Source organism: Diabrotica undecimpunctata, chromosome 6 (assembly GCF_040954645.1).
Source record: "Diabrotica undecimpunctata isolate CICGRU chromosome 6, icDiaUnde3, whole genome shotgun sequence".
NCBI lineage: Eukaryota > Metazoa > Arthropoda > Insecta > Coleoptera > Chrysomelidae > Diabrotica > Diabrotica undecimpunctata.
In genome coordinates, this window is record NC_092808.1 from 98407795 (window position 1) to 98428926 (window position 21132).

Here is a 21132-nt window from a genome sequence, read left to right on the forward strand (position 1 = left end):
TGTTCATTCCATGTTTACTGTAACCCCTACTGCTTTAAAGTTATGTGTGTGGATTTGCAATTACTGTCCTTTATATTTTTTATTGACGGAAATAGCAACCCCGCCACTAGCTATCAGCGTTTTGTCTGTGTTTGAAAAATGTTGTGTACTTTGAAACTTGAATGCATGGTTTGAATCTTTAAACTTAGTTTCTTGTGAACAAAGTATCAATGGATTGATTTCAGAAGTAAGAAATAATAATAATGCTTTAGCATTTTGAAGCTGTAGAAACCGTTTACATTTCATAGTATTATGGACACCGTTGCTTCTATTTATTATGTGCTTCGGTTGGTTGCCCAAATTCTAAGAAAATTTAAAGAAGATACTAAGTTATAGCCTTGTTCTCGAGTTCTTGTTTTATACAATTATGTGGAATGGATGGGCACACATTAGATAATATTAAGCGTTGGCTTGGAGAAATAAATCTGCTAGTTTAAATTTGTTCTAAATTTACTGTAATTATTAATAATAGTAGATATCCCAGACAAGAAAAGTATATTTTTAGATTAATTTTTGTTCCGATAGATATAAGATTTCTTCTAGTTTTATTCGATTAAATAAGTTTAAATTTATAGCTTGATTTTTGGATAGGAATTTAGGTTGGCTAAGAACTCTTTTGAGTAACTGTATTCTTGATTGTTAGAGTTGGTGTCCGTAATAATACAAGATTTATTTTGTAATTCCATTATTTTCCAATAAATATATGTATCCCCTTAGATCGGACCTGCCTTGAAGCAGATCGTACTGATAAGAGGTACGAGAATATTGAAACAATAAGAACCCTGTCGCTTGTTTTTATTTCCTACTTTTTAGTAGATTGTTTATTTACTTTAAAGTAAAATATTGTGTATCTTACTTTAGTTAAAAAGATAATAATTATATAAAAATTACACTCACTTTATCACTACATAATTATTTGATTAGAAACACTAACAATAACTATGAAAAAATTATGATATAAAACAAGTTCATATTAAAAATCGATTATTCCTAATTGATATAACTGTGATTAGTATTCTTAGCCCAGTCTGGTTATACAAAAATCATCGATTTCACGGCAAAATGTTTCGCAGATATCTGAAGCTTTTAAGACATAGGTGGGGGTTACTAGATGACGAATAGATAAAAAGATACTCCTATTTTTACCTTGCGTTTTTTTTAAACAATAATTTATGGTCAGAATTTGATTTTTTATCTATAAGTTTTTTCCCTTATAATTTAAATAAACAATATTTATACTATTTTTTTATATCAAGAATATCTTTATTTTCCCGTTTTTTCAATTAAAATTGATAAATAATTTACGGAGATATTTGCAAAAAAGCAGTTTTTTTGCACTAATTTATAAATTTAATTAATTTTTTTATTAACAAAATAAAATGTAATTAATACATTTCAGCATTGAGGAATTTGTGCGAAATTTCCTCCCGATCGGTCAAATAGTTTAAAAGTTATTCAATTTGTTTATCCCTGGGACTAATTATTTAAACCATTGAACTTGCCCTATGAATGATGCTAGACACATTTAACAAATTTTATAGGATTCTTTAAGACTTATACTATCTAAGATATTAAATGAATATTGAGTTTTTATCGAAATTATTTACAAAATAAACATTTGAAAAAGGGGTATGTTTTTTACTTATAAACAATTGTAATAACTTCTATATTTTTGAAGATACAGACTTGTACGTACAACCATTAGATAGCTGGTAAAAAAACTCACATTAAACAAAAAAAATAAACTTTCTATAAACAATAGGAACGAAGTTAGCGACAATTTTTTTTGTTTATTATATCTCCATTGTTTATGAACATTAAGAAGTAAAATTTACACAAATTTTGAATGAAAATCTAAACTTTATATTGAATTTTATAGCTATAAAATTCATCCAATTTTTCGAAACTTAAAACCGTTCGAAACGAAAGTTACTTTCGAAAGATCGGCATTTATCATTCAAAAGCTTCAACAGTTCTGTAGGAATTTTATCAGGTCCATTTGCTTTTTCATTTTTAGCGTTTCTTATTGCTTATTCTACTTCTTCTTTCAATATGTCTGGCCCAGTTGCATTGATTATCTGAGTTAAGTTGTTTCTATCGTCTTCAAATAATTCATTCAGGTATTCTGTCCATCTTTTTATTTTATTCTTTAGATCTACAATAAGATTTCCATCTTTGTCTTTAAGTTTACCTATTTGGCATTTCTTTATGCTTCCTGTTAGGTATCTCTTTTACTTTTTTGTGCATATTGAACGCATCGTACTTTTTCTCATAGGTTTCCATTTCTTCACATTGTTCTTTAATCCACTCCTCTTTGGCTTCTTTTATTCTCTTTTTTATGTGTTTATTTATTTCTTTGTATTTGTCTGGGTAATTCTTCATCTTTCTTCTTTGTTCCATCAAGTCTAGTATATCTTGTGTTATCTACCCCTTATTCTTCGTTGTTGTTTTTGTAAGATGTTTCTTTCCTGCTGTTTGTATAGCTGTATTTATGTACTTTAATTTTTGGTTAACGTTGTTTGTATCGTTAATTTGTTGCTGCACTGAACGGAGGTTTTCATTTATTTCTTCTCTTGTTTCGTGTCGTATATTTTTGTTTCTAAGTTTATTTAAATCTAGTGCCTTTCTGTGTGGTCTTCTAATCTTTTTTGGTCTCGCCTCTATCACAGTATCTACTGGGTTATGATCTGAGCCTATATCAGCTCCTGGGTACGTCTTGGTACATTTAACAGCATTATGACACCTCCTTGCTATCATAATGTAGTCTATTTGATTTCTCACTATTTTTTCTTTGGTATGTTGTGGAGATGTCCATGTATATAACTGTCGAGGAGGTAATTTGAAAAAGGTATTTGTTATTACGAAGTCTTCACTTTGGCAAAATTGAATCAATCGATCTCCTCTGTCATTTCTGTTTCCAAGCCCATATTTTCCTACTTGTTCTCCTACCTTACCTTGACCCACCTTGGCATTAAGATCGCCCATTAATATGTTATTGTATGGAAAGACTGACTTAATAAGTGAAGACAAACAACCTGCAACAAAAAGGTTTAGACCTGACAGTGAAGTCGAATAAATGAACCAAATTTTAACTTTTAAACCAATGTATGTAAAGAAAATAAAAAAAGTAAAGTTCAATAAACATTGCAAAATTTAATAAGGCAAGCGATGAAAAAATCGACTTATTTTATCAAAGCAGTAAGGCAGATTAGATTAATATTGTATATCATATTTGTAAGAAAAATAGAATAAAAATCAATATTGTTAATTATAAAAATACAAACAATTATAATTAAAATTAAGAAATATAATGTGTACCTATGTGTAATATAATGAATTACCTAAAATTTAATTTATAAAATATATAAGTATTATTACATCATTGATATAAAATGAAAAAACATATCTTGATTTTCCGGGATTTTCCGAGATTTATGGGGGGTGAAAATTATGTCATCATTATTAATACTGCGACAGACTATTCGAGCAAAAAAAAATAAGTATTTAGGGTGAATTTCAAATGGACTCAATTTTTCCGAGTGTTCCCATATTTTCCGGCCAGTGAAAACTATGTAGTTATTCATATTTCGACGAGCTACCCCAGAATAAAAAAAGAGGCTTGCAGCTGCAAAGGAAGCCGAGATAATGTAAATTTTTTCTACTTGTTGCAGTTTGAAGTTCCGATGCCGAAAAAAAAACGGAGCTGAAACAAATATCCTCTAAACTTTCCTAAGTATGTCGATCTTTCGAAAGTACCGCCGTTTCGAAAAATTAGATAAATTTTATAGCTATAATTTTCAATATAAAGTTTAGATTTTCATTCAAAATTTGTGCAAATTTTACTTCTTAATGTTTATAAACAATGGAGATATGATTTTTTAATAAATAGTCACTAACTTCGTTCCTATTGGTCGTAGAAGGTTTTTTATTTTTTAATGTGAGCTTTGTTACCAGCTATTCAATGGTTGTACGTACAAGTCTGTAGCTTGAAAAATATAGAAGTTATTACAATTGTTTATAAGTAAAAAACATACCCCTTTTTCAAACGTTTATTTTGTAAATAATTTCGATGAAAACTCAATATGCATTTAACTTCTGAGATAGTCTAAGTCTTAAAGAATCCTATTAAATTTGCTGAATGTGTCTAGCATCATGCATAGGGCAAGCACAATAGTTTAAATAATTAGCCTCAGGGATAAACAAATTAAATATCTTATAAAATATTTGACTGATCGGGGGGAAATTTCGCACAAATCTAAAAGGTGGTAATTCCTTGATGTTTAAATGTATTAATACCATTTTATTTTGTTAATAAAAAAATTAATAAAATTTATAAATTAGTGCAAAAAACTGCTTTTTTGCAAATATCTCTGTAAATTATTTATCAATTTTAATTAAAAAAACGGGAAAATAAAGATATTCTTGACATAAAAAAATGACATAAATATTGTTTATTTAAAATATAAGGCAAAAAATTTATAGACGAAAAATCAAATTGTGACCATAAATTATTGCTTAAAAAAAACGCAAGGTAAAACTAGGAGTATCTTTTCATCTATTCATCATCTAGTATCCCCCACATATGTCTTAAAAGCTTCAGATATCTGCGAAACATTTTTCCTCCTTTTTTTTAACCAGACTGGGCTATCTGTGATATAACTAATAGCGTGCTTGCAGTTCGAATGCTCGAACGAGATTAAAAAAAAATATATTTTTCATGTACTTTTAAAATATGTTGCTACATTATTACGTATTCGAGCATACACCAGTCCGTATAGGAAATACACCGAGCGTTAGTCTTTGGTTTGATATTTTCCAGAATACCATTAATCAAGTGTCTTTAGAACTGTGTTTGCTTGTTACTTTTCATTTCTTACTTAACGGAAGTTTTGATTTATTACTTACCATCTACAGGAAAAACATCTCAGAAGACGAAAATCTTTATAAAATATCAACAGCAAGTGGTATTTTATTTTACTCATGTATTATATTACTAAGAAAAGAAGGACAAATACCTATGTTTTCTTAAAGAGATAAACGGTTAGACCAGAAGGGATTATTACATAAAAACCTTGTCCTTGTATGTACAACAATAATTAAGACTAGAATTTATGCATACAATATAAATACTATAACGACCTTTATATTTGTTTATAAATCTGAATTTTTAAAAATTAAAAAGATCTGAAAAGCTGGGAAGGAAGAATAACAACTGATCAAATTTTTATTCTGACAAAACGACAGTTATGACGTTATGAATAAAATCTTATGCTCTTTATCAATTTTAAACAGCCCTACGACTCAATCTCACGAAACATACCATACAAAACAATGGAATCACTGGAAATATCAGATAAACTAATATAATTATTTAAAATTACGTTAACAAATACAGTCAATAAAGTCATGATAGAAGGAAGTCTTTCAAATCTGTTTAACCCTAATAGAAAATTAAAACAGGTTAACATGGAGTTATGTTAATAGACTTATTTAACACAGTCTTAGAAAAAAATTTTATACAAGCGGTACGATTCTTATTAAAAGATAACAATTTATACGTTTCGCAGATGAATTAGTATTTCTGACAGGGTCAAGAATAGAACTTCTCAAAATGTTTACAAAATTTAAAGAAAAAGCTAGAAAATATGGTCTGAATAAAAAACCAAGAACAGACAATGTATATAGAAATAAGAGGATAAAATATAAAAGAAAATAAACGGATCAATCTAAGAACGAATGAGAGAGAGTATAAATTTAAAAATTTAACAAAATATCAGTACCTTAAAATACCAGTTACAAATGGATTGAGGCGAAGAGATCGAAATAGATAAACGGTTGTTTAAGTAGCAAGTTTAAAGTAGCAAAGCAAAGATTCGAACTTATGAAAAAATTGTGAAACCAACAGTATGGTATGTTTGTGAAATTTGGACACTGAATCAAGAAGACGAAAAAAAGTTAGAGAATTGTGGAAAATCTTAAGACAAGTTTTTAGTGCAAATAGGAGCTAATGAAGATTTATAAGAGACCCAAAATATCACATAAAATCACGGCACAGAGAGTAAGATAGTTGGTACATATTCTACAAGTGCTAAAAGAAAGAAACGTTCTAAGAGATCTGCAATCTTGCACATTCACTAGCTCGTTATACACGTTTTCATTTTTTGCAAGTTCATTTTTAGGCCAACTTCATTGTTAGTTGCATTTAGGTCACTGATAAGTTCTTGTAGTTCTGCAAGATTATTAGAAATCAGAACGATCTCATCTGCACATCTTAGATGGCTAAGGTATTCTCCATCAATGGACCAGTGAAGAGCTTTGGTGACATTGCGTCTCCTTGTCAGACACCTCTGGTAGTGGAAAGTTCTGTAGTGTTTTCCTAAATCTTTTTCTTAATTTTTGCTTGTCTATATATATTTTCTATATAAGTGTGTATGTACGGTTTGTCATTGCCTTGGTGGGTCAAAGCTCCTATTATTGCCTTGGGATATATAGAACCGAAGGGCTTCTAGATATCTATGAAGATTAATGCTGGCGGTATTTCATTTTATTGAGCTCTACTCATATAGTTGAGTTCTGTACTTGAGTTCTAGAAGTGTATAGATATGATCCAGGGTACTGAAACCGCTTCTAAATCGAGCTTAATCTCTTGACTGTGAAGCAGCATTTGTTAATCTGTTGTTGATGGTCTTTGTAAATATCTTGTACATGACTGGTAAAAGACTTATAGCTCTTTAGTTTTTTATATCGTCTTTGCTACCTTTCTCGAATGAGAATTATGTTTACTGTATTCCAGTGGTTTGGTGTGCATTTTAATCTTAGACAATTTTTAAGTATGCCCTCTAAGATTTTCCAGGTTTTGTTACTAGCGTACTGAAGCAGTTCCGCTGTTATGCAATATATTCCAACTGCTTTATCGCTTTTGATTTTTGGAATTATTAATTCTACTTTTTCTGGAAGGACTTCTTGTACATCTTGTTGGTTACTGATTGCTTTTTTAAATATTGCAGGGCTTTGTATAGTTAGCTCTAGTTTGCAGTCACGAGTTGTAGTATTTAATTCATGCCTGTAATTCTAATATTTCTATTTATTAGAGCAACGATTTGCTTTTTCACAACGACTAATGCTTTTCTTGTTTTCTTATAGTTTTATTCTAGTTTTGATTGCATTTTTTATCAATGTTTCATTGTATGTTCTCCTTCATACTTTTTCTTATTGTCTTACAAAGTTCTATGTGTTGTATTCTCTGTATGATGCTACTTAGTTTCATTTTTCTTTATTGTTTTATTATTATTTTGGTTTTATTAGGCAGTTTACTCATTTATTTTGTTTATGTAGGTCTCCGTTATTATTTATACCGGTTACTGGTGATTTTGTCATTAATTTTAGTCTTTCTAGTTTCAGATCTAAAACAGTTTTATCCCTGATTAGTCTATAGACTGGTTGTAGCAATATTTATGGTTAAAATGAACCCAATTTCGTTTTCAGTGATTCCATTTGGCGCTAACCAAGTCTATTTTCTATTTGACTTTTTCTTAAAAAATGTGTTTATAATAGGCGTGGTTTGGTAGTGTGCAAAATAAGCCAGTCTTTCTCCCCTCTCATTTCTCTCACCGATTCCATACTTTCGCATGACTTGTTCCTTGCCATTTCTCTTTTTCACTTTGCCATCAAATTTACCAATTAAATACTTAAAACGACTTTTATTGATATTTTTAATACTTCAGTTATGTTAGTGTCAAGTTTCTCTGTTTCTTCGTCATTGTTAGTAATCGTTGATGTGTATATTTGTATAATTTCTTTATTGTATTTCGTTGATAGTTGTAAGGTTTAGCTAACTACTCTACACGTGATACTAGGTATTTGTACCATTTTTTGACGTGACAACGTCTTAAATTAGGTTGTGGCTCGGAGTCATTTAAGAAAAAGTGTAACGCCCGCTCACGTCTGTTACAGTGAGTCGCCGAACGAGAGAGAGGCCCGCCGGACCGGCGAATGCCTTGCGTCTCTCTCCCACTCAAACATGATCGGTCCGCTGCGCGCGGCACTAGAGAATTAGGCGCGTTGAATCGCTAAAGTTGAAAATCGTTGAAAGTATCGTCAGCTGTGTCTGTAGTGAAAATGTGGAGTGCTTAGATTCGTCATTTACAACAACTACAACAATAAAGGTAAATAATTGTACACTAATATTTCATTATCGTAAACTATGATTGATTGATTAATTGTTAGATTGACACAAAAGTTGAGAAACTGAGTTTATAGGTTATGTCATACTATTGACAAATGTTGATAGTGTTAAGTAAATTATTAGTTTAAATCACTCTGCAATCAATCGTAATTCAGTCGATTGAGAAGAAACAGCGCGTATTGCTAGTCAAACATTTAAAATAACAAATTATAACTTCTAACCTGTCAAAACAGGGCGACCAAACAAACGAACTAAACCGACCAATCACCACGCGCGGAGTTAGAATTTAACTGTGTTTAGCAAGAATTTCAAATTCCAATTTTAGTAAATGTTTTAATTTTCAACTTTACCATTTACATTTACAAATTTTAATTAATTTCAAATTTATTTAGCAAAAATTTGAACCTTCGATCTGAATAAGTGTTTTGATTTTCAAATTGATTCTTTAAAATTAAAAATATTAAAATATATATAATCAGAAGTGAACGTCACATAACATTATCTGTACTTATTATTATTTAATATGTAGGCAAATACATGTGACCATACTTGGTAGACACAATTGGAAATAGTAATTTTTTATAACTGAAAAAAAAAATATATAAAATACTGGTAGCAAACAATAACTTCAATGATCGATATCTCCGCAACTAATTGATATATCGAAAAAATTTTCAAATAAATTTTGTAGAAAATAATAAGATCAATAATATAATATAAAATAAATAATATATAAAATAATATATAAAATACCTAATAAATCGGTAATGCAATTCTTATTTTCATTCAATTCCTTGTTCCTATTGTGCAATTTAATAATATTCATATCAATAAATATTCTACCGAGAAAAAGACGTTGTCACGTAAATTCTTCGCCCGTAAAACCGACTTTACAGGCAACCGATTTTTTTTTATTATTTCTTGTCGACTAAGAATCCAGTACTGCCTGTTCTGCCCCTCTTGTGTAGATTGAGATTTTCTAGCGTAATTTCACACCGACAATAAATATAAATGTACTGTTTTAGGTTCTTTTAATATTCAGTTGTTTGCCTAAAATCATGACTAATTAATTAAAATAAAAGTTTGACAAAAGCTTTATGTGGGAAGATTAAATTTTGTTTACATTTAACATTTATTTTAAGCAACCAATTATGGATCCAAGTTTAGATTATAAATTCGCGTAAACTTTTTCTGAAAAATGCAAGAAAGTATTATGTAACAGAAATTAATATTGAGGTTTTTGGCAGTTTTCATAAACAGTACCGAAAGCATTATACAAACTTTACTGCTGTTATAAAGTTAAAGAAACTGGCAAATGGCAAAGACTACGATTATTCGGAAACTTTTCAAAAGTATATAAACACACAACGATGAAAGATTCACGGTCCCTAATTGTTTACCTCCAGAAGTTCATCTTATCACCACTTGACCTACTTACTAAGGACCAAAACAAAGCCCAAAGTGCTTTTTTAACCTTTTCAAATAATATTTTTCGGTAAAATAATAGCTAGTCGGATAAGCTTTTGGTTTGCTCATTATTATTTTCACTAATTTTTTATTTTAAATTTACCATTTTCGTTTATCACTTTGAAAGTTGTTTTATTCTTTAATTGAGTTAAATACATCAGCTATTAATATCCAATAGCGTTTAATCTATATCAATGTACTATTTTTGTGTTTTAAGGTATTGTAAAATTTGTACCTCCATTAAAATATTCTTGGTTTTTTTTAACTTTGTTTTAATATATTGGACCTTATGTGGATAATATAAATATACATATTTTTAACGTGACAACGTCTTAAATTAGGTTGTGGCTCGGAGTCATTTAAGAAAAAGTGTAACGCTCGCTCACGTCTGTTACAGTGAGTCACCGAACGAGAGAGAGGCCCGCCGGACCGGCGAATGCCTTGCGTCTCTCTCCCACTCAAACATGATCGGTCCGCTGCGCGCGGCACTAGAGAATTAGGCGCGTTGAATCGCTAAAGTTGAAAATCGTTGAAAGTATCGTCAGCTGTGTCTGTAGTGAAAATGTGGAGTGCTTACAGTGTCCTATTTTAGGAAGAACCACCAGTATCAGATATAATTTTAGGAAATTACCTAGGGACCTATATTCTTTTATAATATTGCTATGGATTTATCCATTTAATATTGAGCAATGATTGTAAACATTCTTTATAGTTTAAACTTCAATGAAAATTATTAACTGTGTCTAAAGACATATATGATATGAGGTATTTTACCCAAGAGTATTAAGTATAATGAATATACATAAAAACATAATTTTGTTTTCTTAGGATTTAACATTTTGTCAGCACATTATCTCAAATTCACACTTAAATCAATATGTTTTTACTATAAGGTCTGTTGAATGTTTGTTCTTTACACAAAATTTAGTCTATACTTCATATTTATTAAAGGCGGTAAAATATACATTACAATTCAGTTGTTTATAAACCACTTTCAAAGCATAAAGAACCTTTTAAGCTTTGTTTATATTATTTTGTGTATATTAATTGAGTTAATTGGAGTAGCCCACTTTGATACAAAAATACAGTCAATTTATGGATATTTCAAGGTGACAATCTAAAAAAATCTGATTTCCTCCCATGCATTTTATTAGAAACACTTGAAATTTAAAAAAAATTTAAAAATCGTATGATGTAAGACCTTGATCGTGAGATCGTGAGATTTGTCTTCAATTCGTGAGTAGATTCGTCATTTACAACAACTACAACAATAAAGGTAAATAATTGTACACTAATATTTTATTATCGTAAACTATGATTGATTGATTAATTGTTAGATTGACACAAAAGTTGAGAAACTGAGTTTATAGCGGCAATTCCTTGTTCCTATTGTGCAATTTAATAATATTCATATCAATTAATATTCTACCGAGAAAAAGACGTTGTCACGTAAAATCTTCGTCCGTAAAACCGACTTTACAGGCAACCGATTTTTTATAGTTTGTACTTCGTGTTCCCTCCTTTCAATAAACCCCATCTATATATTTATCTATAGCCTATTACTTACATACTTTCCATGTCCGGAATACCAATAGCTTTAAATTTTGTATTTCCAATGATTGGCCACATAGATTGTTACTCCTGTCATTCGCTAAAAATAGGTCTTCTTCTGTGCAGGTCTCTCTTATCTCTGTGCATGATAGTAGATGTTGGCTATTCTAAACCGCGCCACAGTTGCAGGTATCGTTTTCCTTGTATCCCCATTTCTTCAGGTTACTAGCACAACGTGAAACGCTACTTCTTAGTCTGTTTAACGCTTTCTATGTGGAATACAGTAAATTATGTCCAGCGGCCATTTCCTCTGAGGGGGCAAAATGTGTTGCAGCAGACGCCTGCCACAGGTGTATTCGGCGCATCTTTGGCTCTTCGGGAAGGCATAGTGATTTTTTCAGAAAGCTTATCCGAGATCTTAGTCTACTTTGCTGAACTTGGTGGTGATACAAGGTGTGTCTTCGATCCGTCTCCTGTTTTTTTCGTTCTATCTCTGACGTGACCTGTCTTCTGATAGCAGTTGGAGCGATTCCAACTATAGGATAGATCTCTTCGATAGGTGTCGGTTTCAGGCAACCAGATATTATACGAACCGTTTTATTTAACGCAACATTGACGGTTTTTAGCGTAAGCAGAGTTTTCCCACACTGGTGCTCTAAACTCGGTGACAGAAAAACATAATGCTAAGGCAGAAGCACGGAGAGTGTGTGTTTGTGCTTCCCATTTTGTATTTGTTAGTTTGCGGATGATATTATTTCTGGCACTTACTTTTTTCTTGACATTTTGACAGTGATATCGATAAGGCAGAGTTCTATCCAGACGTACGCTGAGCTATTTTGGCGTCTTATTGTGTTCCAGCATCTAACCACGCCATTCCACCTCCAGTGTCCTTCGGGTATGCTTGTTTCTAAGGTGGAAAGCACACAGCTGGGTTTTTGTAGGATTGGGTTGCAGATGGTTTTTGTCATAGTATAGTGCTAAGTCTTAGTTTAGGGCATCTGTCAGTTTTACTTAGACTTCATTGAAGGTATTTTCCTGAGCTGCCACAGATGTATCATCCGCGTAAACAAACTGTATTGTTTGTTGGTTTTTGGGTTAGTCGTTGGTGTAAATTTTGTATAGCATCGGCAGACACTTCCATATGGGAGTCCATTTTTTAAAACCCTCCACCGACTGTTCTTGGACTAGAGCGTTACGTAGAAGCATCTATTCGTAATTAGTACTAATTTCGTAGAGTTTTACCGGCAGCCGTTGATGGTTAACTGTGTTATAGGCGGCAGTCAGGTCTACGAATGTTACTCCTGTTATGTCTTTCCGTTCAAACCCATCTTTAATATGTTGGGTGAGATTAAGAGTTTGACTGCAGCAGGATTTTCCAGGTCTAAACCCTGCTTGTTCAGAAATAATTTTAGTGTCCACAGATTTAGCGATCCGGTTCAGTATCATTCTTTCGAACGCCTTAAAAAGGTGACCCAAAAGAGAGACAGGTCTAAAACTCTTTGTATCCGCCGGATCTTTTTCTGGTTTTAGGAGGGCCACCACTCTAGCTTTCATCCAGATTTTGGGGATTTGGAATGTACGGACGCAACAGTATATCATTTTTACGAAGCACTCTAGGGTTTTTGGTCCAAAGTGCTTTATTTGTTCTGTTCGTATATCGGCTAGGCCAGCCGCTTTATTATCTTTCATTTGGTGGATCGCACCTCTCATCTCCTACAGACAAAAGGAGGTACCTAGAACATCCTCTTATTCGTCGATATTTCGTTGTACTCTCACTTTGTTTTTCCTTGATGTCGTCTTACCATTCGTCAGGAGACAATTATCTGATCCAATGTGACTTTTATCAGATTATGTGCCAGGGCAGCGGGATTGTTGCCAAGATTCCGAATTAATTTCCAAGCGCGTCTGCTGTTTTGTTTCATGTCTAGACTCGTGACCAGCTTGCACCCCTTTTCCGTTCTGTTGGCGGATATCGCATGTAGCACTTCCTTCCCGGCCTGTATTGTTGCTTCCGAAAAGCGATTGACTTCATATAGCTGCTCATATCTTTTAAGTAAAGGTTTATATTCTTCATTTAGCCCCGCTATGTATTTCGTTCGGCAACCTCTAGGAATATATTTTTGTGATATCTGTTTTACGATTTATACAAATTTATCGTATGAATCAAAGCACGTCCTAGCTAAGGAACTTCTTGCCAACGCTTCAACGAATTTTTCCGATTTTGCTTTAGTGAAATTGAACATTCTCTTGAAAGGAAAATTTCGTATCTGATTGCCGCGTTCAAAAGGCAAGTTGTTGGTCTGTGCTGTGTTTTTGGGAGGGCGCTTCCAACAATTTTTGTCGCCTGGTCTCCAATCCTGTCGCTGAAAAATATATTGTCTGGGTTGTAACATCTGCGCCATCTTCCGCTATTGAAAGACGGGCTGTTTTTTATCATAAATAAATTTAAGGTTCATGTTTTTAACTTAATTTTTTAGTTCTTGTAGTCTTTTTCGGCACACCCGCACACACTCCCACGCGATACTGTGACAGTTAAAGTTACCCAGTATGAATTTTATTTGCTGTGATTGAAAGTTATCCGGTTCCTCAAAAACAAAGTCAGCGTTTGGGGGTTTGTAGATAAACGTTACCGAATAAGACTTTAGTTCCACTGTGAGAATCTCGATGTCATCTCGATGTGTTAAAGATGTGGAAACTATATCGGTATCTGGTCTGACGAAGACTGCGCTACCATACTGGTCGTGTGGTCTCTCCAGTAAAACTCTCATACATCGAATCCTTGGTCTTACACTTACGCTTGGTCTTACAATACCTTAGCTTACAGTACCTTTATGGGTTTCGTAAACATTGTAAGACATTGACACCATGTTATCTGCACATACCAGACATTAGACTTCTTTATTTACTGATAGTTCTTCAATATTAATTGAAGTGATCATCAAAATAGCCTTGACGAAGACCGTTTTGGTTGCGTACCCTATGCAGTTTTGAGAAATTTTTCATGGTTAATGTAACTGAAATATTTTTTTAAGTACCGTTTAACCGTTTAATTAAGTAAATTACGTTTTCAAATAGGGCTATATTTTTCCCAAATGGATCAATAAATCTTAAAGAGCGCGATATTTCATAATTTAGCCACTCTTTGTATGTGTGTATATATATACATCATTCGCCTATTTTCATATACATCATCAGGGAAAGTTACAATGATTGTCATTAGGTATATCTCACATATGATGAATTAGTAGTGTTTTTTACTTACTAAGTGAGGATGTTTGTTAAGATGATTAATTGGAAAGCAATTAATTATACATAACACTCTTTTGACTTTTTGTCAAGCTTTCGCTATAGTTTTATTCCGTTTTCAAGACATAGTCGTTGAGATAATTGAAAATAAACTTTCACACTCAACATTAATTAACTAATGTGTGTTGTTAATGTTGAGTTTCAAGGTTTATTTTAAATAATCTCAACGACTATGTCTTGAAAAAGAATAAAACTATTCAGAAAGCTTGACAAAAAGTCAAAAGAGTGTTCCTGTAACATTTCGGCCAACCTTCTGACTGCAGCCCTAATAAACTGGTGTTTATTTATATATATATATATATATATATATATATATATATATATATATATATATATATATATAATGATATTGAAATTTGATCTAAATTGTAAATACAGTTACTGATTTTATAACATTTAGTAATTGGACATAGCAAGCATTTAATTGATTTAATCAGTATTTCATTTCAAATATATCTCAAAGGTCTTAATTACAGACTCCAACTTTAAATCAAATGTTTAAATTTACTCTCAGGGTTCCTCTTTGAGTTCTGTAATACATTTACCTTATAATAGTGTGAAAACATACAACTGGAGCAGAAGGAAATAAAATACATGTAAATTGTTCAAAAAAATTTAAATATATTGATAAAACATCTTGAAAAATGTTATACACATATAAAATAAACCAAATATAAATATCGCTTCATCCCTATCCTGACAATTGAAAGCTGAGCAGTCAATTATGATTCGCGCGTTATTAAATAACCTATCTTACAGAAACTTTAAACAAAAACAAATTTATAAATTTAGTTAATTACTATTTCAAAACTTAATGTCTCTGTACTATTGTTCTCAAATTTTAATTAAACTGCTTAATTTTAATCTCTTTCAACGCTAAAATTTACCTGGATACTCTCTTGTCAATTCGCTCGCCACACTCCCTTCTTTCGATTTGCTCCCAAATAGAATCTTGATCTCACGTTCTAACCTAAACTTCTCCTCTCCTTTTGAATACTAAATTCTTCTAGCCTTAGCTTCACATAATTTAATTTTCTTCTATCGTTCAAATTCAACGGTATTCAATCTCTTTTTTCTTCAGATGTTGCTCTTTGACGAATAGGAATAGGTCTTTTTCTCACTTTTAAAATTCCATCAAACTTACAACTTCTTCTTCCTTGTTCTATATTTAGCCAATGAAGATTTTAGTATTTCAAACAAACACATGGAATCCATAGTTTCTTCAAAATTCAATAAATTAATATTTCATTTGTTTTCGATACACACCCAATAATATATTTTGCATAAATTAAATTTCTAGCATAAACTGTCCCCTTTAGTATTTCAAACAATACTGTTAAACTCCATTCGCTTAGCTCGGGCATATTTTGACAGATTCATTGTCGGAAACCTACAACACAACAATTCCTACTTCTCAGTATTAATAGCTCAAGTATCCTGCTATTACAGACTTCTTTCTTTAAAAAAAGAAGAATTATTCTAAATAGTCGAAGTGTATACTAAACCCATCAAATTTTGGGTAGTATATATTTAAAAAATATATATTTAGTTGTTATAATTTAACATAACTATTTATTATATGGTGCAGATAAATAAATATTGATTGTCGGTAATTCGCAAAGTTCTATTTTATTTACTACTTAGTTTGTTTACTATTAATATTGGCTATGAGTATGGGTGCTTGGTTGTATAGTAATTTCCAGCCACTTTTAGTCTGTCAAAAAGTAACTAACTTCGCAAAAAAATAATTACTAAATTCACTACACAGTTCGGACTGGGATTAGCGAACCGAGTTTAAACGCTGTTTTATAATACCCTCAATAAAAAAAATAATCTCAAAAAGGTTTTTCTCTGAATTTTGAAACGAAACAACTTTCTATTCCTGCCACATTTAATTCTACCTAATCTCTTAAATCTAATACATACTTATTACATTCTCATCGAGCAAAAAGACAAAAGAGGGAATCTAATCATTATGAAAAGGAGACCAAAAAAGTGGCCTCTGATGGCGGACATATCCGGAAATGCGAATGCGCCAAATTTAAATTTCATGACACTTCACAATAATCATACAGTGGTGTAGGGGTTCTAATTTATCTATTTATTTGTTATATTTCATAATATTAATATTACATAATATTAATACATAATACACTTAAAATACTTTTTTTAACACTAGAACACAATAAAGTTTTAATTAAATAATAACAATAATAGTCTAAAATGTGAAACAATTGTTAAAAAACTTCAACAGAAAATACAAATCTTTCATGTGACAGTTGGGACAAACAATAACATCAGCAATAACATAACCCAACTAAATTTGATTTCTTAAACAAGGAAAGAGTCTCTCTTTCCTTGTTTAATGTGGCCTCTCAAGATGGCACTTCCTGTCTAACAATATTTTTGCCCCCACTACCTTTACATTCCCTCTTTTGTCTTTTTGCTCGATGTACATTCTACACTTTGTTCACTGAATCTGTTTACACACAAATTTTCACCGTAATGTTTATTTTTAATATTCACTGATATCATTATCTATAAATAACAATATATATATATATATATATATATATATATATATATATATATATATTGATATGATTAGTGTTTATAGAAAATAATTTATAAATTATATACTAGATAATATTAGATATTAAAAGTATTTGGTTATTTTAAGAAGTTATATACTAGAGAATTTAATAAAAATTATTTATGTGAGGGCATTTTTAAGAAATTCGCATATAATAATTGTAAAAAGTTGTATTTTAATAATTATAATATTGTAGATATATTTAAGTGAGCCATGTGACTAGGCAACCAACTATACAGTAAGTGACAGATAGAAATTAATAATTAGAAATATAAAGTGGGGTTATAATAATGTTAGTTTAAAATGTTTAATTTATATATAGTTACTGATTTAAGTGTATATTCTGATCTGAAATGCCTAAATGTCAACAAAATTATCAATATAAAAGTAGGGAATTCTCTAGATCACCGGAGATGGCCTTGTTTGCGAAATGGTTTGTTCCAGAAAATTCAGACATGTATTTAATAGAACAAATGGAACATGATTTCTTGCTAGATGATTCTGGAACATGGGAAAAGATATAAATACCCGGTGATTTGGATTCAAGATGTCCATTCAGTTAGTCAATCAGTTATGAGTTACAGTTACTATGATGGCCAGTTTTAGTATGAAAATTAGTTAGAGGCAGTCAATCGGTTACAATTGTTCAATATAGTGAGTTAAATCAAGATTAAGAAACAGTATAAGGAAAATATTATTGAAGATTAAAAATTATGTTATGTATAAATGATGATAATGGAAGAAGTATTAATTGAATATTAAAATTAAATAATATTTTTGGTGATTGGATATTGATATATTGAAAAGAAGAATAAAAATAAATGCTGTTTGCTGGTTTGCTTGGTGGTTTATAAATGCTGTGAAGAAAAATATCTTAAATTGGTGGAAGCTGATATTTGGAAAAAGTAATTTCACAAAAACAAGGATAACCGAAGCTGAGAAGGAGACATTTGAGTGGTGATTATAATCTATATAGTGGAAAACAGTTCATTTAGGCATTCAGTGACAGAAAGGTACAAAATTTTGTTAATATAATTTAGTTAGTGTCATAACAATTTCAATTTTGAAGATAGTTTGTTTAAATTTTACATTGTCTATAGAATTTAATTAGTTTCATAAGAATTTCAATTTAAAGATAGTTTATTATAAATTTACATTGGCTAGGTTAGATATATATGTGTGTTTCATAATAGATATAATAAAGATAATTTAAAAAAGTACTTACAAACTAATTCTTTGAGAACCGCGATAAAAACCCTATATTATTAAAAAATACTCATTGCTCATCATTCACAAACAAAACATCATAACAATATATATACAGTATACTCCCTCTATAACGAACACGGTTATTACGAGGTTTCGCTTATAACGAGATACATTAGATGTCCCGTGAAATTTTTATTGAACTATAACCGTCTATAGCGAGGCAAACTTGGTTATAACGAGAGAAAATAAGATCCAAAAACGTGCTTTTTACGTTTTTAGTCCGGTCGTGGCTATAAATAAATACCTTTTCAAACAGCCCCTCAATAAACTTAACTGCAGCCCGCAATAAACTTCTTTACAATGAATAAATACAACTGTTTCACATCTTTAGAAATGATAGAATGATACTGGACCATTTAAAGCAGTTAAAAATAACAGAGTTCTTAAAATTGCAGAAGCAATAGTTTATGTTATCCTTGAAAATACGATTTATACATTATGTAGTTGGAAAAAAATATAAGTACAGCTTTTTTGTTTTAACGTATATCATTGATAATAAAAGTAAACGACTCTTTTATGTTTTAATTATTTCATTGACAATAAAAGTAAATAACTTTTTTTCATAAACGCCATTCAAACAATATTTATTATTACATATTAGCATCTTATATTGCTCCGAATGGCTTCACTATAGGAAGTTAATGGTTTAGAAAACTACAGATTCATATGTATGCACAGTATTATGATTGTCTGATATAACGAGATCGGCTTATAACGAGGTAATTAGTCTGTCATTTCAGTTCTCGTTATAGAGGGAGTCTACTGTATATATATATATATATATATATATATATATATATATATATATATATATATATATATATATATATATATATATATATATATATTTAAATGTAAATATCTAGTCAAGTTCTTTTAATAGAGTTACCGATTATGTGATGTCATTGTTAAAGAAGTTAGTTACCAATGAAATGAAAATGCAGTTTATGTTTTATTTACTAAATATATATTAGCAAGTACAATAATTAATTTTATAATAATTGGAAACAGTTAAAAAGTATAGGTTCGAATACCAAGTTATTTAATTTGTTGGCCAATGAATTATAAACATGTAGATGGAATGTTCATAGGGTAGCTTCGACCATAACAACTTCGCTTCCAACCATCCCAAGCCTTGAAGCCCAACTCAGCTTGAACCTTCTTAGCACAGTTTGCGTCATCGAGTATAGCTTCGTTTAATAGATCTATAAAGATTAGTACCTGGTTAGTAAATGGTTAACAAAAAAAGTATATTCGAATATGGAAATGGTCATGTCATTGTAAGTTATGCCGGTATTATAATGAGTTTGAAATGATAATGAGGTTAATTAGTTACTATAACCAAAAATTATTAAAAAATAGCCAAAATTGTCCGTTCCGTATCAGTGCCCAGTTCGGGTATTTTTAATGTTATATTTATTGTTCTGAACTATTTTCTTGTGGAATTTTAAAGTAATTACTATTTAAATGGGAATAAGCCACAATTTAAGGTTAAAATACGTTTATTGACGTTTCAATTTCCACTTCGGAAATCGTTCTCAAAATACAATTTACAATATTAATTTACTAATGTTTGTATTTTGAGAACGATTTCCGAAGTGGAAATTGAAACGTCAATAAACGTATTTTAACCTTTAATTGTGGCTTATTCCCATTTAAATAGTAATTAATGTTATATTTACATACAACCGCATTGTGGCAGTGTTCGTACCGAGCTGAATAAGAGAAAAAAACGTTATTACATATTTCTGTGTAAAAGATAGTTGAAAATATGGCGGCTTGTATAAAAGATCTCACCGTGTTGGCATTACTACTTGATGAATAGGAAGAGCAAGAGCAAAAAAAGCGGAAACAAAGAAGATATAGTGTGCATCCTATGTGAAAAAAAAGACAAACTGAAGAAGAATTCAAAATATACAGAGAATTATTGGACGATGATACAAAATTTCACGAATATTTTAAAATGTCGCAGTACTTTTTTTTTAATTTCCTTTTTACTTTAGTACATATAAAAATCCATAACATACTAACCGCACAACACTCCTGCCTATCTTTTTACCAGCACTTGCGTTCACAAAACAATAAAATCGTGTCCGTGCGGTCGGTGTCATTTCCTATCTTAGTCATAGTATGGCGCCATCTATTAGTTATGTTGCGATTTAAAATGAAAGAAAAACTGTCTTAAGGTCTTTTCGTACAATTTTCTGAAAATGATTATCTTTTACAAAATCTTCTCCTGATATTACCAAACACAACAAAAAGAGAATTATCTGATTTGGTGCAGTCGTTCTGACAGTATAAACATTTCAGTGATTCATTTTTATTAATATAGGTGATTACACTTTGTCCTATATAATAACAAATTTTCAATAGTAAAACGAATGGAACTAAACAATTTAGAACGGGATCTTACAGATCACTTAGGAACATTTATAAGAAATAATACGAGAAAAATATCAATACCATGCATAAAAGAATTATCGCAAAACCTTAAATTGATAGGAAATAACGTTAACATTTCAACGCTAATCAAAACAACAAACACATTAAAATCTAACATAGGTATGCGGCATCAATACAGGCAAATCCTATGAATCCTGTTAGGCACTATGTAAATTCAGACTGTTTTAGGAATATCTTTAAAACACATGCTAGGTTTGACCTTCCTTTTTATAAAAGGGTAAATAGATACCTCAATGAACTTGAATTCAAATTTCAAGAT

The 21132-nt window shown here is 30.8% G+C and overlaps 2 protein-coding genes across 3 annotated transcripts in view; one reads left to right on the forward strand and one right to left on the reverse strand.

The window, feature by feature from the left end:
- Positions 1-21132, forward strand: part of LOC140443612 (annetocin receptor-like) — a 720544-nt gene that overhangs the window by 558827 nt on the left and 140585 nt on the right. The window lies entirely within an intron of this gene.
- Positions 1-21132, reverse strand: part of LOC140443613 (lysozyme-like) — a 104443-nt gene that overhangs the window by 34202 nt on the left and 49109 nt on the right. The window contains exon 4 of one of the 2 annotated variants that reach the window (XM_072534965.1): positions 19355-19615. The exons of the other annotated variant lie outside the window; for it this stretch is intronic. Within the exon in view, the coding sequence (XP_072391066.1) occupies positions 19473-19615 (143 nt within the window). The 3' untranslated portion in view covers positions 19355-19472. Of the gene's footprint in view, positions 1-19354; positions 19616-21132 lie in introns of those variants that run through there. 2 annotated transcript variants of the gene reach the window in all.